Source organism: Malaya genurostris, chromosome 3 (genome assembly GCF_030247185.1).
Source record: "Malaya genurostris strain Urasoe2022 chromosome 3, Malgen_1.1, whole genome shotgun sequence".
In the NCBI taxonomy this organism is placed as follows: domain Eukaryota; kingdom Metazoa; phylum Arthropoda; class Insecta; order Diptera; family Culicidae; genus Malaya; species Malaya genurostris.
The window spans coordinates 185,593,187-185,620,044 of NC_080572.1; the positions used below are offsets into that span (position 1 = coordinate 185,593,187).

The window sequence follows — 26,858 nt, forward strand, 5'->3', positions numbered from 1 at the left end:
ACAAAATCAATAAAACAAACCGTTTATGATACATAGATTTTTGAAAATTTCCTAGAAATTTTAACTTGAACCTTTTTCAAAAGTGTTTATATTTTTTGGTCATAAAAAATACTTACGCAAAACGAGATCGAAATTAAAAAAAAAATCGTGATTTTAGGAAGAATCGCTCAGTAGAAGTCGTGCGTGTTATGAATTTATTTTTGAATCAGTCCGATGAAATATTGAAAAAGGCATTTGATCCGTATCAGTACAATGAATAATCGAATTTCCATTGCACGCTGCACAAATGGGTCCTATAACTCCTAATATTACGGTTTATCGTGCGAAGTTGGTGATACTGTTACAGTTTTTATTGAGCACATTGCTTGTGCATGTTGTGATTCTGTCCGGAGCCCTGAGACTAGAACAGCTATGGACCGGACCCCGTGCTGGCATATATGAATCATCTATGAATGAATAGCTGGCGGAACACCAAAGCGACCCCCTCATGCCACCATAATGTACACTGCTCAACACATAATTGTTTACTAGACTTATCAATGTTTACTATAGGATTGCAAACTCAGCGATAACTCTGTGAACTCCCGCTCATAAAATTTATTATGCGGATCAAGTAATGTTACAGCTCATTAAAAATATTTCTTCTTTCTTTTCTTTCATTATATTCCAGTTAACCGCACCATGCGAGAGGTACGTTACCGTTGAAGGCAAGGCGAGTCGCTTCCGGAGCACTACGCGTGTGTCCGGTGTACTGGTCATGTTCGAACGTCGACCGCTATTCGGAGCTCTGCTCGGACTGACACTGGTAGTGACAGTATGGCACATGTCGTTTCAAGAAGCCGCCAGCAGTACCAGCGGAAGTAGCAGTAGCAGTAGCAGTAGCAGTAGCAGTAGTAGTAGTAGTAGCAGCAATGGTGTTGGATCAGGATCGTCGTACCTGGAGTCGGTAGCTATCCTTCCACCGTACATGCAAGCATCGTCCCTGGCAGTATCGACACCACATCACTTGTTAGCTGCGGCACCGCCATCTCGCGACGGTACAGCAGACGCTGGTGGTGGAGTAGCAGAGCTGGACGGCGGTGTCACAGTGGAAGGTAGCTCGATTACGAATCAAAGCTTCCTCCCACTGTTGCTCTCGTCGATGTTAATCAATCCAGTAGAAATGTTGCCAAAAGATGATTATAGCAGTTTGATAGATCTGAAAGATTTTAAGTTTACCATCAATTTTAACAACTGTAGTGATAACGGTAGAAACAAGTATGAAAGTGTTCGAACTAATAGCCTTAAGAGTGAGGAGCAGCCGCGTGCACCATTAATTTTAGTCCTAGTTCATTCGGCACCAACCAACTGGTACAAGCGCAATACAATTCGTGATACCTGGGGACAGTATGATCCGCGAGCGAAGCTCGTCTTCCTGGTTGGAGCGGTCAATTCGAGCACCCTCCAGCAACGAATAGAGCAGGAGAACCGCATGTATGACGATATCGTTCAGGGCAACTTCATCGACGCTTATCGAAATATGACGTACAAGCATGTGATGGCACTAAAATGGTTCACATATCACTGCCCAGAAGCCAAATACATCCTGAAAGCAGATGACGATGTCTTCATCAATACTCCGGCGTTGTACGATGTTCTCGAAACGAGTTCACCAAGACGGAGGCTCCTGTTTTGCCAGGAAATTAGCAAGGCACCGGTGAAACGGACCCACCGCTCCAAGTGGTACGTCAGTATCCCGGAGTACCGTAACAAATACTATCCTAACCATTGCCCCGGTTATTCGATTATCTATACACCGGATGTGGCATTCCAGCTGTACAGGGCAGCACAGCAGCAGCCCTACTTCTGGATTGACGATGTGCATCTCACGGGAACGATAGCGAAACTGATTAATGTTACCATCACGCCGACGGGTAGTATGCTACTTAACCAAAGCCAAAAGGATGCAATCATCGATAACAAACTGAATGCAACCGAACAACTGTTCTTTTTCACCACCCCGGACCTACGCGAAGGAGAAATCCGGAAGTTGTGGAAAGCGGTCACTCTGTCGAAAAGCGGTAGATAGTAAAAAAAACCCATGCGCCAAATTGAAAGTGAAACGTGCGAGTGTAGGAGCGTTTGTGCTGTTGAACTAAACTACTGATCAAGATCAACTGCAATTAGAACCTCGATCTGATTATTATGAATCTCGTTATACACATTAGACAAAAGTTTAAAATTTTTCTGATATTGTTTCGTCCTTCGAGTCTTACGTATATTGTTTAAGCAGGTAAAATGCAAAATTCATATCTTGAGCTACGATCTCACTAAATGTTATTAGATTTACTTTCTAAGATCTGAATCAAACAACGGTGTGCTTGATATTTCAATTGTGATTCCTATGCGATAAGTTTCAATATCGGACTAACGGTTAACGTGGATGTGAGATTCTCCTTTCTAGATCTAGAATATTGGATAATTTTTTTTTCTGAACGGGGTATGCGATTGTGAAAGGCTAGTTTTCTTCTGATAGCAACGGTAGAGTGTTTCGAACCTCAATGGTAATGTAAATAACTAAGAACATTTTTTAACAAATCGCCATTACCGTTACTAACACAAACTAATGTTGGAAAAAGGAAGGAAATACATTCCCTCTAAAGAAAGCCAGTCGTATGCCGAGGACTATTGGCCATAATGCCAGTGATTACCGGTGAAAATCACACTGCAGAATATGGTTTCATTCTTTAGAATTACTCGAGGATTCTTCCCAGTAGTGTCGAATATACGAATATTTTCACATTGATCAATGTATACACCTTTAGGGACCAAAAATGTGAAGTGGAATTCGAACGTCATAAATATTTTTCGTCTAAGTCATCATCAGTGATCGATTTATAAATTGATGAGAAAGCTCAAGCAATCACTGTGGAAAACAACTTTTGAATCGAGGCCCGGAGGGTAGATCACTATTCGACTATTCGACTCAGTTCGTTGAGACCGATGAATGTATGTATTTTTGCATGTGTTTTTTTTTAATTTTTTGACGTAGGACTACCGTGTTTGTTTTCTATAGAAGTGCGAATTCAAAATAAGGAAAATCAAATCGTACAAACAGTGGTCAGGTTTTGAACACCTACAGCTCATTCAATTTTAAACATATTTTTGATATAATTACGCCTAGTAAAGCCTTGGTAATAGATTCCTATTGTGGAATTATATCTTCTGCTTCAACAGATTTCGCAGCCGATTCATAGCATACATTGCATACCTGGGGTTACGATCTTATTGACACTAAGAATCCTTCCAGGTCCAGAGTCAACATCCAGAGGCATCATTACACCACTAAGTGGTTTAAAATCGAAGGTTTTTGTTAGTTAAACGGATTTTTTTTTCATTCTAGTAACTATTTTAATAAAACTTTGATTCTGTAATTGGATCTCGTTGTCACCCTTTTCTCCTGGGGGAGAGAGTTTGTATTTCCGTTGAGCGAGGATTGAAGGGCAATTTGTTCATTCCTCGTCGATGTTGTTGCTGTTGCCAAAAGTATTGTTGTGAGTGATTTCTGTTTTCTTTTCGTTTTCATTGTTGTTCGCAGTCTTGGAGTCGTCGCGAATTGCTGTGGGTGCACTTTGTTGTACATTGATTGCAGTTGCTATTTGATTCGATGATGAAAGCGTTTTTGAACCTGGAGTACTGAATTCACTAATTATCGCTGCTGAACGATTTCCTGAAAAAAAAATCTGTTTTAATCCACCTAGTGGTGTAATGATTCCAGAGCTGCTAAATGGCACTATCAACTAGCAACTTTGCACGACGAAGATTGGAAAGTTTATGTCACTGAACTGCTGCCAACCAGGCTCTACCAATCATCATATATTGAGTGTCAGAGAGCCGATCTGTCATAACTTAAATTCTCATGATATTACACGCACCAGGACGCTCATTGATTGCCGATGCGATTGATATTATCTTCATTTCTCCTGTCACTGCTTGATTACGATGTGACTAAATATTAATCAAGCAGCATAAACATTGAATTAAATCTATTTACACTAATAAAGTCCGAAGTCCGATGAATTTTTGCAAAGAACAATGAACTTATCAATTTATGTTTATGTTAGTACTCTCATGGTTTTTTTACTTCAACAGGGAATTAGGTTTTTTACCGTCACTGCTAACCTCAATCGGATGAACACATTTTGACAGTTCAGCAGTACTATTTGTAAACAGAAATTTCTTTTGTTTGTTTATTGACAAATTGGATCAGACCATTTACGGTTCGTATCGCCTAAATAAAGTTTTAAAACATTTGTTCACGATTGAATACGGTTCGTTTTTGATATTTATTAAATAAAAGTGACTAGTTGCAAAGTGTAAAGATGATTGTTTCAGATGTGCTCTTCGATTTTTGTTTAAGCTTGTTTGTAAACAGTACCGCTGAACTGTCAAGGATGAATACTTGTTCATTTGTATCGTCACGATAAAAAACCTAATAGGAGAATGAGAGAGAAAACAAAAAAGTCGTCTGTCTTTAACTGAGTATACTTCTACTTCGGCTCCCTGTCACGACGCCATCTTGATGAGATCAAAATCGGCACTTCAAAATCAGCTGATTGCAACGTAAACAAGCAAAGCAAAGTCCTGGCATATCATTCCTTTTGTGGAATTTGGCCTTTCTGTTTCAACAGACTTCGCAGCCGATTCTTAGTGTACAGAATCATTGCATGGCTAGTACTATAGATTCTACTGACACTAAGAATCCTTCCAGGTCGGGGCTCGAACATACGACAACTGGTTTGTAAGACCAGCGTCCTATGCATTGAACCGCCAACCCGGGATAACGTAAACAAACAAACAGTAATACATTTGTTTTACGCGTTTACCTTGTATAGTGCACGAAAATTAGTGAATTTCTGTCGACTCTCTCACAATAACTTGTCGGTTTACCTAAAATAGAGCAGACAGTGTTTTGGGACATCAAGTGGAGATAATTTTCACAATTTGAGAGTCGCGATGAGTATTAAAACATCGCATTGTTTGGGGCTCGAAACGCGAGGGGCTCAACGTAATCGGTATACTTTCAAATGGCTGGTGCTCACATACCTGTGTCAGATGGGTGTTCTACTTGGTCATAGAACTATCGAGTATCTCATTTGACAGACACTTGGCCGTACCGATTACAGTTGACGATGATTTTAGTCAGTCTGTCAAGGTCATTTGAATGATCCCTTTCTCATGTATAATATTGTGGTATTCTATTCGAAATTTTTCTCTTCGATTTTCGAAAGAAACTAAGGGATTGTTTGCGCATTAACTATTTTAAAATGAAGAATGAAACAGGTTAGGTCATCCATTAGAAAACGAAGTGGGTTCACTATTATATGTACTTCCGGCACCGGACCCCGAGAACTCGTATATTCGAAGTCGTACGGCCACATGACGTACAAACTCTACTAGTTTTGATTCAAATTGTGAAGATTTTATACAATTTTGCCATCGCACTCTAAATGATGATTTAAATTTTTGTTATATCCAAAAATATGCAGTAATTTTTGGTAGGACCAAAAGACCTTTCATTCGACCCTAAGATTGGGAATAACGGTTTTGAGTCCAGTTTACAACATTGTTTTACGGTTTTTGTTCCGCCAATTTAAGTGACGGTGTATAATATTCAACACACTTCACCCTATAACTTCTGAACCGGAAGTCGGATCCGGATGAAATTCAGAAATTCCGCATGCGACCGTGAGACATTTCATTTGAATCTAAGTTTGTGGAAATCGGTCAAACCATCGCTGAGAAAAGTTAGTGAGATCCATTTTGGAATATATAACCACTATTTCTGGTGCTTCCGGAACCGGATACCGGGAACCAGGATAGCCGGAATCGGTTTGTTTAATTGCCTACTGATAATAACCATCGATTTGTGTAGTTTTGAGACCAGTTTAGAAAATGATTTACGTGTTTTGTTTCGCCGATTTAAGTGATGGTGTAGAATATTGAACACACTTTACCCTATGACTCCGGAACCGGGAATCGGATCCAGATGAAATTCAGGAATGCCGTATGGAACCGGAAAACCTTACATCTAAATCTAAGTCGGTAAAAACTTTGAATGCAAAAACCGGATAAATACATTTGTTCTGGAAGAACTGGTTGAGTTTTTTGTCCGCTTTTTGCATTCAAAGTTTTCCTATCCGGTTCTTACAAAAAAGATGTCTTTAAACGATTCTTGCATTGCAAAGTCCATGTCCGGTTTTTGCGCTCAATGTTTTTATCCGGTTTTTGTATTCAAAAATACTTAAACGGGTTTTCTATACTAAGTTACACTTATCCGACTTTTGCATTCAGTCGTTCACATGAGAAAGGCAAAATCATCGCCACACTTTCCTTTCGATGGAAAGAATTTCTTCGTACTGCGACATCTTTTCTAGAATCTAATGCTATTGACCTGCGGGGGAAGGTCCTGTACACGCACTTCTATAGTCAACCGCGTACACAATGATTTTGTACTGAACTTTAATATCCTTGTGGCAAATCACTGAAGAAGAGAGAACTCAAAACCATAGAGGTAGTTCGTGATGGAATCAAACATGATATGTTGTTCGACTAAAGTACTATTTAAACGCTATATCAGATGACCACCATCGGCAAGGAGTTGCCTAACACTTAATCACACGCCTAGCACCTATATACGTTTCAATAAAGCCTTAAAATTATCTAAACGAACGGTGAAGTCCCCTTTAACGTGGACGGACGTTGACTGATTGTCTGAATCGTACTTAAAGCTGTTTGAGGTTAGGTATTCCGCAATAAAAATAAGTTCATGTCAAAATGTCTTATGTGGTTGTAAATGAGCTGTCAGAAAGCCTATTTTAAGTGCAACACAACACACTTCGAACACACTATTGTTCACTACTCTGTACTGTCGATTTTCGACTGTTTCGGAAGAGATGCGAACACGTACTGATTATTAAGAAATGCCAAGTGTTAAAAAATAAGCGTTGCGAAAGAAAGGTCAGGAAAAAAAATTAGCAATATTATTTTATTTCTTCCCACTTTGTCTGCGACTCGTTAGCGCTTGAGAAGTTCATACATAGCAGTGGAACTTAAGTGCTGCACAGACTCCGATTGAAATTCTGGATCTTGTAAGGGTCCGAAAGAAACTTCTGGATCTTGTACAGCTCAGACGGTAACCTCTATCCGATACATTGAGATCGTCCACCAAGTCAGTGGCACTACGTCGAGAATTCCTTTTAAGACGTCTTTTGACCAAGTATTTACAACAATTTGGCGTCCCCCATCATACCGTTTTATTTTTTTGGTATTGCCGGTCTACAGATATCTTTTGATTGTACGATGTACAAAACTTCTGTGCAGACGTAAATCTGACAGCTCCCGAATTCTGTTATGTTTTCCAGCTGGAACCCACTCAGCAAGCGATTGCACTGGTGATGGAATTTGTTTGGAATGCATTATGCTTTCCACATGGAATTCCGAATTAACATTTTTCGCCGATTCGGAATTCATTTGGATCTGATAATGTGGGGATGAGTAATGAATTCGTACTCGACTGTTAAGCGACTTTTCAGTGCTCGATCGCTTCAGTGCTAGAATTTTTGCCTGAGTTGGGTGCTCAATGAAGTGATGGTTACATTATAAATGTCATTGAATTATCGCTCATTTTATTAATGTGTTAGTGTAAAAGTAAGGCGACTTACGTCATTTCATTATATTGTGCATGCAGAAAAAATCAGAAGCGACGTCTCTCTTGCCTGATTATATTGCTCCAGCGAAGTTCACTGTGCACCAATGGTATGTAGACTATCGTGCGATATATTAATCACTCATAATTGCACGAAAATTCACTCCCTTGTAACGTTCAGTATCAAACCCACAGAATCCTTAACATACATTCTCCACTTAAAGCGCATACTGAAAGTGATATTCCATCGTTATGTGCTTTGATAGTAGAGGCAAGACAATGTATTCATTTATGTTGAAGCACGTGGTTCATAAACAAGACAACAAAATATAGATAAAGTAACATGATTCTATCAGTTGATGAATATGAAATGGCAGTTCAACTGACGTCGCTCGGCAACGTCGCTGCGCTGAACTGTCCAGCGAATTGCAGATTAGTGTTGCAGCGACAATACTACAGCTAGAGTAATGCATTATGCTGACTAAGATTGTTCGCAACGTTGTTTTATTACATGTGGGTTAATCTATTTTAGATCTACGACTAAACCATGTCAATTACAACGCTGAGATCTAGTTTTATTTTTCCAGCACAAATTTGAAACAGCTCGACGATTTTTTTTTTCAAATGAATGAAAATTTGAAACACGAAGAGAACACTGTTTTAAATTTCTTACGTGAGTGTGGGTAGCGAGATCTGACAGGCGAAATGTCAAAGCGTCGAATGGCATATCAGAAATTGTCATTATAAGCGGGAAATGTTTTGCACTGAATAATATAGTATCATTTAAAAGCACTGTAGCTCACTATCTCCGAGAAATTTTCTCTAGAAGGTCATGACAAAACTTTATATCGTTTAAATCATGTATTTTGTTTTTTTGTTGCTGATTTGAAACATCACAGTGAGTTTAAGTAACACCTATACATTAATATTATTTTTGACAGTTTTAGATTATACGACAACCTGTCATTTTAGAACTGATATCCAGCACAGCGTTGCGCGTAGCCTAAGGTAGGCCTTTTTGTTAATTTTCGGCTTTAAGCGAAAATGACAGTGTCATCAAGATTCATGCACGCTAAAAATCGGCTTCGAAATCTAGTGAAACAGAAGAACGAATTCGAGAAAAGAAACTTTCAGAAAGCTTTCTCTCCAGTATCAGTTTGTATCACGAAACTGGATAGTCAATTGATAGAAAACAGATAGATATAAAAATAATAAATGCTTTATGGAGCGGCACAGCTGAAAAAGTAACGCAGAAATGTTAATTAGATTCCATTATTCTGAAGCTAAACACCAGACTATAGGACTCCACAGAAGCAAAAAACACAAACGCCAATTCAAGGTCTCAGGGCAGACTAGTTTTTCTGCACTTAAAGAAAGCGGTTTGGCGCAAATATTTGTCCGAGGGAAAGGGGGACAAAAAGTTTTCTCCAAATATAGAATGTTGCGTGTCCTGCCGATCTAGCCGAACTGTTCTACAAAAGAAACCCTGACCACTTTCCGCTGCGGCAGACCACAGAGTGTACGCAAATAGACAGACAGACCCTTTCTTGAATCATTTAAAATAATACTAAACTTGGTGTTTTAATGATAATGACACGTTTGTCGTACTCGTACCTGCTTCGGCTTTGCGAAACAGCACCCACGTGTCTCCGTCTGGGGAGCGAGGGTGGCGAATGGCGCCAATGTCATGAGGATTCAGGTGCCACTGTTTGTCGGCCGGCGACAATCTTCTGCTTCCGTCGTTTGATAAACCCGAAAGGACGAAGGCATCGACGTTAGGTCAGTATATGTTCTAACATCAGACTTTTGTAAGTAGCTCCATGTACGTGTCCGTTGGCAATCAGGAGCTGCATTCGAGCAAAGATTAGTATTAGAGGGTGAAAATGTGTGATCGCCATTGAACCAAACTGGAAAGATGGGCGGGGCGCTGTGGGGAAGTATGATGGTTGTCGGAATGGTCGTAAAATAAAGCAACCGACTGATAAAATACGAATGGGGTGTAAACATTGGTTCAGCCAGTTCTAAAGTCATACGGATCGGCACATAAGGGTTATAGCCATGTTAGTTGCCATTGTTGCAGTTTAATCGATGAATGCGGCTACTGTCAGTCAATTGAGAATGTGATAATTTTGTGGATTATTGCTATTGATTCTTCTGTAAGCAGTATGCCTACAACAAATTGTTTTAAATAATGGGTTCATAGCTGATTCCGTTGAGGTCCCGTAATAAGCGATATTTTGAACGTGCAGTCCAACGTCTAACGAATCACTACGGAACCGAAGTTGAATTATATTTGAAACCTAAATATTCAAATATTCAATGTTATATTTCGTATTGACACAACATTCTGAGATGTTCCGATCTTATATTACTTTTCCATTGTGAAAACTGCCGAAACGATCAGTTAATCAGTCTTCAGAAACGGTTTATTTCGCTTCAGATTGGAACCGGAGCAGGCGTGTGTGTCGGACGCAATAATTTTTCACTCTCGATTTAGAAAAACGAATTTTTACATATATTCTAGTGAAATAGAGTGAATTTCTTAAATTTAAAAATTTACATTTGAACTAGTGATTTTCATAATTAATCAGCGGAAAGCAATCAATCAGGCTCGGCTGGACACTCTGACGACATCGCATAAATCCTGGCAGAATAAACTAGAAATTCGAAGAAGTAGAAGCTTATGTCGTTTTCGCTTGATGCCAAACTTAACCCAGTTTCCACCCTACTGCTGTCAAACCGTTTATTTGAAGCTAGCTTCGAACCTAGTTTCAACGTTGTTGAACTGAAAATCGAGTCAGTTTCGAACCTGGTTTTTTATCAAGTTTCCTCAAACCTCCGTTGCTAATGTAGCGTTTACACTATTGCTGGTTGCCAGCATGCTGGTGCCAGTGTATTGCCCTCTTAGGAAAAAAACGTTCAACGGTGGTCCTTCGTTGGTCTAATATTTAGGATTATTGAACCACAGTTGAACGTGTTTTCCTAAGAGGGCAGTACACTGGCAGCCAGCAGAAGTGTAAACGGGGCATAAGTGCAAACCCAACACAGTTTCGTGAAAAGTGCTTGTTTGATGAAACTACCCTGGGTCAGTTTCAGTTTTCTCAAGCGAAAACGGCATTAAAAAAGTAGTCAGGTTTTGAACACTTACAGCGCGGTCAATTATGCGTCGGTTAGTAAAATTATTGTATTGGTACTACTTCTACGCATCAATTTGATTTGATAAAGTCATGTCTTTTCAATTTAAAAACCATGCAAAAAATAGTTGCAATGTAATATTTCGTTTGCAAACAATCTAAAACGTTATGCTGGGATACGGGCTTCACGACGTAAAATACACTGGTGGCGTAATTAGACAGTTTTGGTTGTGTTGGTAATTTTCTCACGAAATTAAGTATGGCGCGCCGGGATTCAAGCATGTAAACATAAACAAACGACCATTTCAGATCGGGATTTCACTTCTAAGTTACTCCAGTTGTCGCGCAGCCTGGCGAATCTTTGGCACTAATTGAAAATCTGGACATTTTTCTTCAAGGGCTTGCAAGGTAACGTCTAAATATAGAAAATTGTACACACATCCGATTCTATTCATTTCGTTGGAGGAAGGATTTGGCGGATCGCACTGTGGTATCTATTACAGTTATTATGGATAATGGAGTGATTGTGCTGTAGGTGGCATTTCAAATGCAGGTGATGAAAACGATTGAAACATTTCGGAACAAAACACCGCATTTCACTGCCAATATTTTCGCAAACAGAACCAACTCTAAATATTTTCATAAAAGCAACTTTCAGAACGTCATTTGTTTATGTATTTTCTTCTTCACGTCTCTCTGTTATTCCAAAATAAAATAACAACCGCACTAACACATAGAAAAACGTGATCACCAGGGTATTTTACATCGTGTACGGGCTTTACCTTAAGCGGCCCTTACACGTGACAATATTATTGTCAATCCAACGTATTGTCAATACCGTCAATCCAATTAACTTGGTAACTTGAGTCCGCATTTTTCGAACAAATCAAGCGTTTGAAGCTTCAAATATTGCAACTGAACATTGAAACATTGAGAGAAGAGTTCATTGCACATAGTTAACAGTTTCTTCTCTGGAGAGAAAGTATTGTCGGATTGATGAGCAGTTTTGATTTTTTGACAATATTTTCGTCAATCCAATGAAGTTTCCATTACACGATCAAAAGTATTGTCAATACTCCTTGTATTGACAATAATATTGTCTCGTGTAAGGGCAGCTTTACGGAGACGATGGTTTTGAAGCATAGATGCCAGGTAAAAATTTCAAATATCATCAAACAGGGTTGCAAAATTCAGTAAATCTGAAAAAAGTATGCAGGCTTCAATTTCTATAGAAAGTTTCATACTATAAACTGACTTGGCGAGCAAAAAAAACGTCGCGGCAATTTCAAAAGCCTGTAAACTTTGATCAAAATCTGCAAAAAGCTTGATTTCCAAAAGTCTGCAAAAAAAGTCTGCAACAAACAATGTCTGCAGCACTATATACGAAATATGCAGATTTACAGACAAATCTGCAGACCTGGCATATCTGTTTTGAAGGAGCAAGTGACAAATGTTATGGAATGAGAAAATGATGATTGCCTCAATCTGAATCGCTAACACATAAAAAGAGCGTGATATCGCGCCGCCACAACACACGCTAAAAAGCGACACCTAGCGCCATAATTATGTTTGCATACGAGCATATCCGATACAGTGACTGAAGGATCAAGAGTAAACCAAGTTAACTTGTGTTGGTAATTTTTGTATTACGTACATTTTATTTGGTACGTATGCCATATATCTGTGTATTCATATATGCAGTGCACCGAGTTTCTCAAAGTGGATTCCACGATTGAGTTTCAAACAATCTTTTTTCACAATAATTTATTTTCAAATGAAAGTTAAGCCTGACATCTTGGATGAAATATCAGTTTTGATCAATTTTTCACCAACGTTTGATGGGAAATTGCTTACATTTTATGAATCAGGATTTTAATTCCCTAATAAAAAAGTTAGCAACACTGCTTCAATGCATTTGTATTAGATTGCGCTACACTAAATAAACAAAACTAAATATTTTCTGTTAAAAAAGCAGTTGGCCGGAAAAATAAATAATTTTACGACAACATTCCATATCAATTGCCTTTCGCGTGTTAAATTAAAGGTTCCTATTTTGCGGCTTTACTTACAGAAGGTATGTACACACTTAAATTTTTTAGCTGAGTCTCGGCAAAAAAATGCCGAGATTCGCACAGCCGAGTAATCAGCAATCATCTCGGCAAAAATAAAATAACTGAGCGTCTCCGCACCCTCAAATTTGACAATCGTCAAATATTGCCGAAGTCGCCAGCATAAGATTTACTGTTTGCTCAGTGAAACGTTCGCTGAATATTCGGCAATCCAATAAAACGAAAAAATGAAAAAAAAATTACCGAATCATCAGTAATTAAAAATCTAGTCAATTAATTTTGTTTGTAATTTCTAAACATTATAAACACACCATTCAGGATCAAAAATTCATTTTATTAACACTTAAAGGAGGCTTACAAATTTATTGTCAGTAGTGCTTAAAGCCTCTACCTTGAAGCATTTTACCGAAATATCAGTGAATGCATTTAACGAAGTTCAGAAACATGCGTATTGATTACTGAACAATCAGCAAATTTAGGTGTTGCTGATCAGTTTCGGCATTTTATTATGCCGAGCTCAAGAAATGGTTTTAAGTGTGTAAATCTTTATATCGCAATAATTTCTGCAAGAGGAAATCCATATAGGAATGTGTTTGTTGCTAATCAAATGTGTCAGTGGAAGTAAGCTGAAACTGAAATAATTTTTCTCGAGCAGTTTTAAGGAAAACATAAGAGTTTTAGACTTAGATTTTCGCTTTTCTTGAATTGCAATTTAAGTAGTATGAACCGATTGATTTATTTTTCAATCATATGGAAGATTTATGGAGTAAAATCAGGCAAAGAAGCGCCGGAATTTATTTTTACGCACACATTGTTGGCATTACTCATACGCTTGCAAAAAATCTTACTCCTGAATATCGAGATCCGAGAAGCAACGTTCACTGCGATAAACACAATTGCATACATTTGAACTAGATAACACTAAATCTCGACGTTTCATGCAATTCTAAGACCTTTGGGCGCACCCCCTACCCATATCCGATTTAGCTCGAATTTTGCATTTTGTAAGAACTTACACTTACTGCTTACACTTTTGAGCACTAACGCTTTACGAAATTAGAGGTGTTCCCAAAATACTGGCACCCTTATATATAAAATCACAGCCATTTGATCTTCGAACTTGATCAATGGCTCAACAGTAGCTTTCAAATGAGCCGAAGCTTGTTAAAAATCGGTTCAGCCATCTCCGAGAAACTTGCGCGGTAAAAAAACAACGCGTTTTGTCGGTTACTTCACTTATACCATCATGTCTTCGGAACCAAAAGTCACAGCCATTTGATCTTCGAACTTGATCAATGGTCTAACAATAGCTTTCAAACGTGTCTAGGCTAGTTAAAATCGATTCAGGCATCTCTGACATAATTGAGCGGTAAAAATATCTTCGAAAAGATCACATACCCATACGCACACACAGGCATTTTCCGATCTCGTCGAACTGAGTCGAATGGTATATAACATTATGGGTCTCCGAGGAATCGTTCTATAACCGGTTTTTCCAGCGATTCTAATTCCTTTCTATAGAGAAAGACAAAAATATATACAGTATACGTCGCCTTGACCATAGTGTACACAGTAAAAAATTATGAAATTTGCAGGTGACGCAAATCCCCATGTGACTCAATTCATGAGGACGTAATTTGTAAAAAGACTGAGTTTTACAAGAATGATTTGAATACGTGTCAAACACACCCCGTTTTTCAAGCAGGCGTTTAATTTTATATATTTCTGCCCTCAAAAGTATGTCTTAATGCATTAAATATGTGTTAGATCTACTGTAAAAATGAGTCATTTTTGACGCTCGTATATGTCGGTTTCAGACAACGTAAATTTACACGGTTTTTTCTAGGTGTGTAACTTTTATCAGTATCCAATGAAAAACAGATCGGAAAAGTGTTGATAAATGAGAAAAAACAGAAAATTTACGAACAAAAAATTCTTGACGGGTTTTGAACCCGACTTGTTGACAGAAAAGATGTAATATTGTTAATTTCGTGTGGTGTGTTATCTTTTGGAGGTGAGGCGAAAAATCAAACCACACATCGTTTGTGCAAAGTCTGAACATGAAACGGAATTGTGTTCAAATGGATTTTTTTTTCGAGTTGTATCAAATAAATAGTTTAATCGGCAACATAATTTACTCGGATAGTAGTAAGTTGTGGGCTCAAGTTCCGACTCAAGGGTAGTTTTTTCGAATACTTTCATTTTTCTTTTACATTTAGCTGTCGTTTTGCAGCCTGATTCTCGTTGGGTAGAGAGTGTAACAAACTTGGTAACAACCCAAATGAGTAGCAACTGTACTTCGATTGACAGTGAATTCTGTGAGTCTCAAACAAATATAGTGGTGATAGTTGATTGAATATGAAGAAATATGCCAACAATAGATGGCGATGTAAATTTTCTTCTGATTCTCTCATCCGCGAAATGAATTCACTATTTCGATTCATGTGGATTATTGTTTGGAGTCCATCAATATTGTATTTGAGATGTTATTTTAGTTCTGGTAGTAGTCGAGGTTGATAGTATGTTGGTTTGAAGCTGAAGATGTATTTGGTTTGTTTTAGATTTTTAAGCTACTGGTGTAGAAGTAGAATGTTTCAATTTATTGTTCTTTCTTGGTTGTACTGTGGCTAAAGATGTTGACACATTTATGCTGAGTTCAATGAAAAATTTCTCGACAGACACCACCCCGAATCGGATTATTTCGATCGAATACGAAATTTTGCATTCTGTATCTCGATCGATTTTCATTTTTCCATACAAATGCATCACTCGATCGAAATACAGAATGTAAATTTACACATTCGTTCGGAATAATCGAAATACAGAATAGTGGTGAAAATTAGCCTCCAGTCACAGGTTTTGTCAGGCTCGGTCTCTAAAGCGATGTGCGAAAAAATAGGCTTACTCAAATATTCATCATGGGGAAAAAACTCGTTACCTTCCATGTGAAACTATCACGAAGTGATGAAAGAAATTAAAATATGAAATGAAAGTTTAAAAAATATCAGGAGAGAATTGTCAACGCATCCGTATTCTTTAACTCGAAATTGTATTCAAACTAAAAGAAAACAATCAACTATAAAAATTATCACATAAAAATTACTATAGCAAATTGCTGAATTAACCCCTCAATATACACAAGCATTCAAAACTATGTCGTCGTTTATCGAATCACTTTTAAAATATCAAGCTACTGTCAGTAATAATATTATTGTCGCCTCTACCAATGTGGTACAACAAGCTACTAGATCCTGCTAGCTCAGTAAAACAAAAAAAAAACACTCTTATTTGAATCTAATGTAGGTAGTTATTTCCAAAAAAAAAGAAGAATGTTTTGAAGAGCAAAATTATTCGCAATGTTGACGATTATCGAATTATATAAAAAAAACAACTTATCCTGTTGAATCATCAAATGACTCGTAATGAACATTCTACTCTTCAAACTCAATGATTTGGTTTATTGCTCTACCTTGCTTCCATTAAATATATTACATTTTTGGCTTACCACTGACATAAGTGAACTATAAATTCCATTTTGACTCTCACTTATTATGTATAGTAGGGTAATGTTTAGCGGAAGAATTATATCGTACAATTGCCTTTCCAAATCTCGACTGACGATGCGATTGCCTGAGGCACGCTAAGCTAAATCTAGTTGTATATATTCGTTTGCTCAAGTATTGTTTTCAGTTTATGTTCGACTACTAGTGATGTAAGTAAGCATTAGTAATATCTTGGGAAGGGCACAGTTTGTAATGGTTTAAAATTGCTGCAAAGTGTCAACACAGATGGAACCGATTACTTCCGGTGGAAATAAGCACAGCTAAGTTAGCATACTACGGTATTAGACGGAAGCAGCCTTTTTTCGGAAGTAACATGTCACTATCGGGAGTATTAGCAGTGTACCAATCAAAATAAAACACGCATGTATCGCCTTTTTGAAATTGACAACCAAAAAAAGTTTTTTTTCGGTAAAGTTACTCATTTTGCAGTAAACTATTTTACGCAATGAATTGGCAAACTCTATTCTCTTCTTATTTCGATTATAGAGGTTTTAACCCTATGGTCATTCGGCTCTTCGTGACCGCACATAGGCGGGTTGGGAATTGAAGTGAAAGTAGGTTTTAATAGCAAAAACAAATGTATACTGTACGTAATTGTAAGAAATGCAACTAAATTCGCTTTGCATTTTGGATAGCAATGTAAATTTCCGAGCCTTTCGTTTGACTTCTGGAAACTTTCCTCGCTGCAGAACGCCTGTTTGACTTATACTGCTTCTCGCAGACAACTATATTTCGCGTTTTCTTGAGGTTCTGCATGGCCCTTGGACCACCTCCTAAACGTTGTTCGAAACATCCCATTCCATGGCATTTTCCCGTAATGCCAAGATGCTAAATCAAACCAAAAACAGGACGCAGAAGTTATGGTTTTTCCAGGAACACCTTCCTTGTTGATGGTCCCGGTCGCAATTCAAATGTCGCTTTTCGTATTACTGGAACAGATGACCTGCCACACGAAATATTTCTTTGCGAACTTTGACAGCAATTTTAACAATCGTTGCCTCCTCTTCCTGCCGTCTTGTCGTAGGTTGCACCATCGTAATTAAACTTGCACCTATTTGTTTAGCTTACAGTTCGGTTCGGTTATAGACGATACTTCCAACTTTCTGGCGACATTTCGGACGGCGAGGTTGGGTTTCGGCTTGGAACAGTTTGGCATTCATTTTGACGGCATCCGGCTTTTATTTTTCCTCCAACTCAGTCTTTCTGGCTTCACTGAATACTGTCAACACGTTGATGACAGTTGATAGAGTCGAATTCAAACAGTTTCTCCAACTTGGCGTGGTAGTAGTTCGAGTTCGCACAATGCGCGAGAAAACTTTTGAAACGTTGCTCCTCTTGTTTCTATGTCATTCACACACAGTTGAAGAGCAAATGGCAAAATCAAACAGAAGAATTTTAAGCACAATGATATAAAGCAGAATCCTACCATAGTAATGGTTTTCATTGATGTTCTTTGAGGCATTCAGTCTTGTAAATTTCACCAATGTTTGGGCCCTGTTGTGACGAATAGCCTGCCTAATAAGATATTTCGGTGGGAAATTTAACATTTTCTTTCTTTTTTTCGAGACTCATCCAGCCTGAATTTTTATTTTCTGGAGCAAAACTGTTGTTACGCTTTGTTTGTAAAATGTGAGAGCTGGATATCTTGATAACATGACGTCTTTGCTTGTCTCCACTTGACTTACTTCCAGCAAGCTTTCCACATTTCCGTAGATTAGTATTGCTCCTGGAAACTCTACTATTTGCTCCGGAAACTCCACAAAAATTCAAATATTCGTACATTTCTTCTGCGGTTCTGTAGAAAATCGTAGAATCCGTATATCTACGGAGATTTCAGTAGATCTGACATCGCTGCTGACTTCCATCTTGACGGGATGTAAACAATACACTGCAAAGAGGAGCTGTGCCAAATGTGGTTAATTCCTGTGGGGAATCGGGAAATAAATTTACAACCGTGTTTATCCTTTACATTGATTAGACCTCGCAACGACCGTCTGATTTATTGGCTAATTTTCAGAGTTATTCTGAGTGGTTAGATAATTTCCGAGTGATAACGATCAAGAATTGTACGTCTCTAGAAAATGAATACTTCAGTAGAACGTTGAATAGTATAGTAAAAATAATCGAATTCGGTGAAATTTCGAAAGAGAATCTTTTCATATTCGGTTACTTTTATTGAACGGCTGCTTCCTATAATTATGCGTCACATTCCAAAATTAAAATTTGATTCGAACATAAAACAGATTAGCATGTTGAATTAGCTGTGTTATTTTCCACTACTAAGTAAGCTGAATACGAAGCAACAATACGGAAAGCTCATCGTCTGTCCAAGTGTTAAAGCAAAAATAGAATAGTTTCAGTTTTGTAACAAACTACCAAACTGAAAGAATTGATATAATGTGTGTGTGTTAATATGTAAGGCAAATGTACTTGACAGGACTGGCTGCTGTGCGGTGGTCGAAAAGAGCAATCATGTCACATTAGCCTTTCTGACAGCTCATTTACAACTACAAATGCAAATGAGATTGATTTGTTTTCGTCAGGAAACGCCAGCATTAACCACGATTCAATCAACTTCTGTCGACGTCAAGATTAATTTAATAATTTTTTTAGCCCAATATTACTCACGTACCCGACATCAAAATATTCGGAGAACTTGACGTTGTGTTCCTTCATATGAATTGCTTACAATTAATGTTTTTCCGTAACCGTTCCATGCTGGTGATAGTAGCCCGATGCCACGTGTGAATCGCTCTTACAAATTGTTTTGTTTTCATCAGGTAATCACCCCGATTCTGCAATCCGACGGATTTGTGATACGAACGAATCCACACTTTCGTTCGAGTTCGAATTTTGCATTCTTTATTCCATTCGACTTGTATGATTCGATCGAACTCACGTTGAAATTTCGAACACTAATTATCAAAGCTGTCAACACTACTTACACGTTCTATATTATTTATATTATTCAATTCTTAGTAAACGAAACCGTCACACTTGTATAAACAAAATAGAACGATTCTAAACCGAACAGAAGTAATACGTACGCAAGTCGATCGAGTAATGTTCGAAAATAGAACAACTCGAACGAATGATATTCGAGTTCATACCCAACTCGAACGGAATACAGAATGGAAATTGCACATTCGATCGGAATATTTCGAATCGATCGACGTATAGAATAGGGGTGAATGTATTGGCGACCCATTTTTCACTAGGGTCGCGTTCATTTTTCACCGGGCATAGAAACCTCAATTGTTTAATTTGTCTAATTAACTTTTTATACGTAGGATAACGTTTTTCACCTTTTAAACACTCACCCGCACGCATACGTCGTTTGTACACATCTGCTTACTTTATAGAATGTCTGTGAAAATTAGGTATCATCTAATCAATTCTGAATTAGGTCTACTCAGTACTACACACTCTTATAGTGACAGACCGGCGGATGCATAAGCCACATATCTGGCAACCCACTATCGAAAGATATCGCTTGGAAATGTATCAGCTTAAGAGTGTATGTTTTCATAAACAATTCTTCTGTCTGGAACAATCATTCTACGTGCTAGACTTTCCTTTATTGAGCTTCCCGCCCGTGGTTAATGCTGGAGTACACAGAAAAGTTCTGATTTATAAGAAAAATGCAACCTCTTTAAATCATTTATTTTTTCAGAGAAAGAAAATGCGAAAACGGAAAGAAAATGAGACATTTTTGCAAAATGGCTATAAATTATAGGTGCACCCCACTTTGGTTACACAGATAAAAATATATTACATCCATTTTCATGCACATATTTGGAGTACACAATTAAATATAAAGTTACTACTCAGGTCTTTACTTTTCAATATACTTCAAGAACAAAACTAACCGTAAATCAAAATATGTTGTGTAAACCATTGAAAAATCAAGGCATTTCTAATTTACTTTTACATCGATGACGGTTTTCAATCAAATTTTTGTTCAATTGATGTCTATTTCAAAAAATCATTGAATTACAATTTTTTTCTGAATATGCTGTTGAGCGGCAGTTAATAATGAACAAATTACTTACTTATGTCGTTTTCGCTTGAAAAAACGGAAACTGACCCAGAGTAGTTTCATCAAATAAAAATAATAATACCCCTAAGTCCCATACAAACGAACCGCCAATGTTTGGTTCACAGCCTGAACAAGTAAGCCTAGCAAATTACTCCCTTTCATTGCGATAGTTTGAAAATGTGGAAGGAGATCGTTTCTGGCAACACTTTATGCTAGTTGCTACGGTGCAAAACAAAATTGTTTGTTTATGTTTATCGTAACTGTATTAAACTGCAACAATCAGTCTAAATATCACCGGCACTAGCACAAAAGATGAAAAATGAACACAAACACCCACGAATCTTGTTCTTACCCTTCAGTGTTGCTAGTTTTATAGAAAACTCGTTAAAGTACATTGTCACTCTGACAGTGTATCATGACAGTGTACCGCACGATGCCTTTTTGAAATTGACAACCAAAAAAAGTTTTTTTTCGGTAAAGTTACTCATTTTGCAGTAAACTATTTTACGCAATGAATTGGCAAACTCTATTCTCTTCTTATTTCGATTATAGAGGTTTTAACCCTATGGTCATTCGGCTCTTCGTGACCGCACATAGGCGGGTTGGGAATTGAAGTGAAAGTAGGTTTTAATAGCAAAAACAAATGTATACTGTACGTAATTGTAAGAAATGCAACTAAATTCGCTTTGCATTTTGGATAGCAATGTAAATTTCCGAGCCTTTCGTTTGACTTCTGGAAACTTTCCTCGCTGCAGAACGCCTGTTTGACTTATACTGCTTCTCGCAGACAACTATATTTCGCGTTTTCTTGAGGTTCTGCATGGCCCTTGGACCACCTCCTAAACGTTGTTCGAAACATCCCATTCCATGGCATTTTCCCGTAATGCCAAGATGCTAAATCAAACCAAAAACAGGACGCAGAAGTTATGGTTTTTCCAGGAACACCTTCCTTGTTGATGGTCCCGGTCGCAATTCAAATGTCGCTTTTCGTATTACTGGAACAGATGACCTGCCACACGAAATATTTCTTTGCGAACTTTGACAGCAATTTTAACAATCGTTGCCTCCTCTTCCTGCCGTCTTGTCGTAGGTTGCACCATCGTAATTAAACTTGCACCTATTTGTTTAGCTTACAGTTCGGTTCGGTTATAGACGATACTTCCAACTTTCTGGCGACATTTCGGACGGCGAGGTTGGGTTTCGGCTTGGAACAGTTTGGCATTCATTTTGACGGCATCCGGCTTTTGTTTTTCCTCCAACTCAGTCTTTCTGGCTTCACTGAATACTGTCAACACGTTGATGACAGTTGATAGAGTCGAATTCAAACAGTTTCTCCAACTTGGCGTGGTAGTAGTTCGAGTTCGCACAATGCGCGAGAAAACTTTTGAAACGTTGCTCCTCTTGTTTCTATGTCATTCACACACAGTTGAAGAGCAAATGGCAAAATCAAACAGAAGAATTTTAAGCACAATGATATAAAGCAGAATCCTACCATAGTAATGGTTTTCATTGATGTTCTTTGAGGCATTCAGTCTTGTAAATTTCACCAATGTTTGGGCCCTGTTGTGACGAATAGCCTGCCTAATAAGATATTTCGGTGGGAAATTTAACATTTTCTTTCTTTTTTTCGAGACTCATCCAGCCTGAGTTTTTATTTTCTGGAGCAAAACTGTTGTTACGCTTTGTTTGTAAAATGTGAGAGCTGGATATCTTGATAACATGACGTCTTTGCTTGTCTCCACTTGACTTACTTCCAGCAAGCTTTCCACATTTCCGTAGATTAGTATTGCTCCTGGAAACTCTACTATTTGCTCCGGAAACTCCACAAAAATTCAAATATTCGTACATTTCTTCTGCGGTTCTGTAGAAAATCGTAGAATCCGTATATCTACGGAGATTTCAGTAGATCTGACATCGCTGCTGACTTCCATCTTGACGGGATGTAAACAATACACTGCAAAGAGGAGCTGTGCCAAATGTGGTTAATTCCTGTGGGGAATCGGGAAATAAATTTACAACCGTGTTTATCCTTTACATTGATTAGACCTCGCAACGACCGTCTGATTTATTGGCTAATTTTCAGAGTTATTCTGAGTGGTTAGATAATTTCCGAGTGATAACGATCAAGAATTGTACGTCTCTAGAAAATGAATACTTCAGTAGAACGTTGAATAGTATAGTAAAAATAATCGAATTCGGTGAAATTTCGAAAGAGAATCTTTTCATATTCGGTTACTTTTATTGAACGGCTGCTTCCTATAATTATGCGTCACATTCCAAAATTAAAATTTGATTCGAACATAAAACAGATTAGCATGTTGAATTAGCTGTGTTATTTTCCACTACTAAGTAAGCTGAATACGAAGCAACAATACGGAAAGCTCATCGTCTGTCCAAGTGTTAAAGCAAAAATAGAATAGTTTCAGTTTTGTAACAAACTACCAAACTGAAAGAATTGATATAATGTGTGTGTGTTAATATGTAAGGCAAATGTACTTGACAGGACTGGCTGCTGTGCGGTGGTCGAAAAGAGCAATCATGTCACATTAGCCTTTCTGACAGCTCATTTACAACTACAAATGCAAATGAGATTGATTTGTTTTCGTCAGGAAACGCCAGCATTAACCACGATTCAATCAACTTCTGTCGACGTCAAGATTAATTTAATAATTTTTTTAGCCCAATATTACTCACGTACCCGACATCAAAATATTCGGAGAACTTGACGTTGTGTTCCTTCATATGAATTGCTTACAATTAATGTTTTTCCGTAACCGTTCCATGCTGGTGATAGTAGCCCGATGCCACGTGTGAATCGCTCTTACAAATTGTTTTGTTTTCATCAGGTAATCACCCCGATTCTGCAATCCGACGGATTTGTGATACGAACGAATCCACACTTTCGTTCGAGTTCGAATTTTGCATTCTTTATTCCATTCGACTTGTATGATTCGATCGAACTCACGTTGAAATTTCGAACACTAATTATCAAAGCTGTCAACACTACTTACACGTTCTATATTATTTATATTATTCAATTCTTAGTAAACGAAACCGTCACACTTGTATAAACAAAATAGAACGATTCTAAACCGAACAGAAGTAATACGTACGCAAGTCGATCGAGTAATGTTCGAAAATAGAACAACTCGAACGAATGATATTCGAGTTCATACCCAACTCGAACGGAATACAGAATGGAAATTGCACATTCGATCGGAATATTTCGAATCGATCGACGTATAGAATAGGGGTGAATGTATTGGCGACCCATTTTTCACTAGGGTCGCGTTCATTTTTCACCGGGCATAGAAACCTCAATTGTTTAATTTGTCTAATTAACTTTTTATACGTAGGATAACGTTTTTCACCTTTTAAACACTCACCCGCACGCATACGTCGTTTGTACACATCTGCTTACTTTATAGAATGTCTGTGAAAATTAGGTATCATCTAATCAATTCTGAATTAGGTCTACTCAGTACTACACACTCTTATAGTGACAGACCGGCGGATGCATAAGCCACATATCTGGCAACCCACTATCGAAAGATATCGCTTGGAAATGTATCAGCTTAAGAGTGTATGTTTTCATAAACAATTCTTCTGTCTGGAACAATCATTCTACGTGCTAGACTTTCCTTTATTGAGCTTCCCGCCCGTGGTTAATGCTGGAGTACACAGAAAAGCTCTGATTTATAAGAAAAATGCAACCTCTTTAAATCATTTATTTTTTCAGAGAAAGAAAATGCGAAAACGGAAAGAAAATGAGACATTTTTGCAAAATGGCTATAAATTATAGGTGCACCCCACTTTGGTTACACAGATAAAAATATATTACATCCATTTTCATGCACATATTTGGAGTACACAATTAAATATAAAGTTACTACTCAGGTCTTTACTTTTCAATATACTTCAAGAACAAAACTAACCGTAAATCAAAATATGTTGTGTAAACCATTGAAAAATCAAGGCATTTCTAATTTACTTTTACATCGATGACGGTTTTCAATCAAATTTTTGTTCAATTGATGTCTATTTCAAAAAATCATTGAATTACAATTTTTTTCTGAATATGCTGTTGAGCGGCAGTTAATAATGAACAAATTACTTACTTATGTCGTTTTCGCTTGAAAAAACGGAAACTGACCCAGAGTAGTTTCATCAAATAAAAATAATAATACCCCTAAGTCCCATACAAACGAACCGCCAATGTTTGGTTCACAGCCTGAACAAGTAAGCCTAGCAAATTACTCCCTTTCATTGCGATAGTTTGAAAATGTGGAAGGAGATCGTTTCTGGCAACACTTTATGCTAGTTGCTACGGTGCAAAACAAAATTGTTTGTTTATGTTTATCGTAACTGTATTAAACTGCAACAATCAGTCTAAATATCACCGGCACTAGCACAAAAGATGAAAAATGAACACAAACACCCACGAATCTTGTTCTTACCCTTCAGTGTTGCTAGTTTTATAGAAAACTCGTTAAAGTACATTGTCACTCTGACAGTGTATCATGACAGTGTACCGCACGATGCAAAATGTGTCCTTGAAAGTTTGTCGAAGTATTCCGTACTATAATTTGTATTTGGTTTCATCAAGCAAACACTTTTCACGAAACTGTGTTGATTTCGCACTTAGCAACAGGGGTTTGAGCAAACCTGATATAACAACCAGGTTCGAAATTGACTCGATTTTCAGTTCAACAACGTTAAAACTAGGTTCGAAACAAGCTTCAAACAAACGGTTTGACAGCAGTTAGGGTGGAAACTGGGTTAGGTTTGGCATCAAACGAAAACGTTATAAAATTTACTCTCGAATGTTGAAATTTGAAGACCTGGTTCAGTAATTACTGAAAAATGAGCTACTCTAGGTTTGAAATGAACAAAACTGTAAACTACAGAATTCACGTGAAACGTTATCAGCTTTCGGTTAGGCAATTCAAATTTGATACATCAATTCATTGACACCTGTTAGTAGCTGTCAAACGATGAGGACAAACGATGAGACGCGTGTTCAGATGCTTCTTGAATACACTGCCGGAATGTGATCGGTTGACCAGAATGAGCATCATCTTCATTGTGAAAAAAACGGGATCCGTGCATTGTATCTAAGTAGCCAAAACGGTTCGTCTATTGCATGACAACAAGAAAACGGAAACGTGCAAAAATCGGCCATAAATTGATTGTTTAAAATGTGCCAATATTTTGACAGAACGCAAAAAATCATTAGACTTTAATTTGCTCGAAGAGAAATCATAAGTATTAGCTAAAAATATAGTATTATTTAAACGAAGCTGTAAGGATCCGTGAATTGGAGGTTGGAGGAGGCCGCTTTTTTTTAAATCAACATACAAAATTATTCCGAAAACCGCAACTAGTCTTTGCAACGCTGAAACCAACAAAAAAAATGCAAAGTAGAAGGAAACTCAACAAATCAGTCAACAAAGTAATGTTAGTAACCAAGAATAGAAAAATGAGTCAAATTTACCCAATACTAATGAAACAACAGAATGGAGAAACAATCGGTACCTTTAATTGTTAATGGTGGAACAGTTAAAATTTATAAACCTACATAAAACATCTCACAAATTTACACTTCTTTATAGCCTTTGCATTAATATTCAAATAACAATAAATATATTTCATACAAAACACACAAAACTGTCACGAATCTCAACGTACATAGCTGAAATCTTAGCGCAAAGAAGTTAATCAAAAGTTTTAAACATACTCAACTCGAATGAAACCAACGTACGACAAAGCGGCAAGAAACTGGAGGAAATTATATTCACAAAGATATTTATTTAAGCAACGCAAGAAAGAATTGAAATACAAGATGTATAATCTAGTTAGAAGAAACGAAACAACTGTATATTTATTGATTAATTTAGAGAGGAAAGGAAAAAGAAAACATAGAAAAATAGAAGTTTGGAAAAATCTTAAACTTCTGAAATGCATTGATTATTACAAGATTCAATTAATAGGTAATTGAAATGTGAGTGTCTGCATGTGTTGTCGGGTATATGGATTTGAGAGTTTAACAAACAGATCAAGCGGTAGCCGTAACAGGTGTAGAAAAAGATTAAAATAATTATAGACATGTTTGTACCACCACCAATAAAAATAGTAACATGTAGAGTTGTAAATATGAATTATCCGAAATCGCCTGAATACGTGTGAAACCCCTAATTAAATGTCGTCGCCAATTGGTTCGTTGATATCAGTCGGAATTGAGCGGGAAACTCCAACAGGCTGTTCAACAAAAGTGCTTCATAATTCGATTTATATTGGTCATACCCAGGTAAAACATGTTGCAACACTACAGTTGATACCAATTGCTTCACATTTCGCCTTCGGTTC

General features: G+C 37.5%; 1 protein-coding gene across 1 annotated transcript in view; it reads left to right on the forward strand.

The window, feature by feature from the left end:
• The window catches only part of LOC131438495 (lactosylceramide 1,3-N-acetyl-beta-D-glucosaminyltransferase A-like), a 105,822-nt gene extending 79,188 nt beyond the window's left edge, over positions 1-26,634 (forward strand). Inside the window, exon 3 of the mRNA XM_058608572.1 lies at positions 671-26,634. Coding sequence (XP_058464555.1) covers positions 758-2,068 — 1,311 coding nt within the window. The 5' untranslated portion in view covers positions 671-757 and the 3' untranslated portion in view covers positions 2,069-26,634. The remainder of the gene's footprint in view (positions 1-670) is intronic.
• The last annotated feature ends 224 nt before the right edge of the window (positions 26,635-26,858 follow it).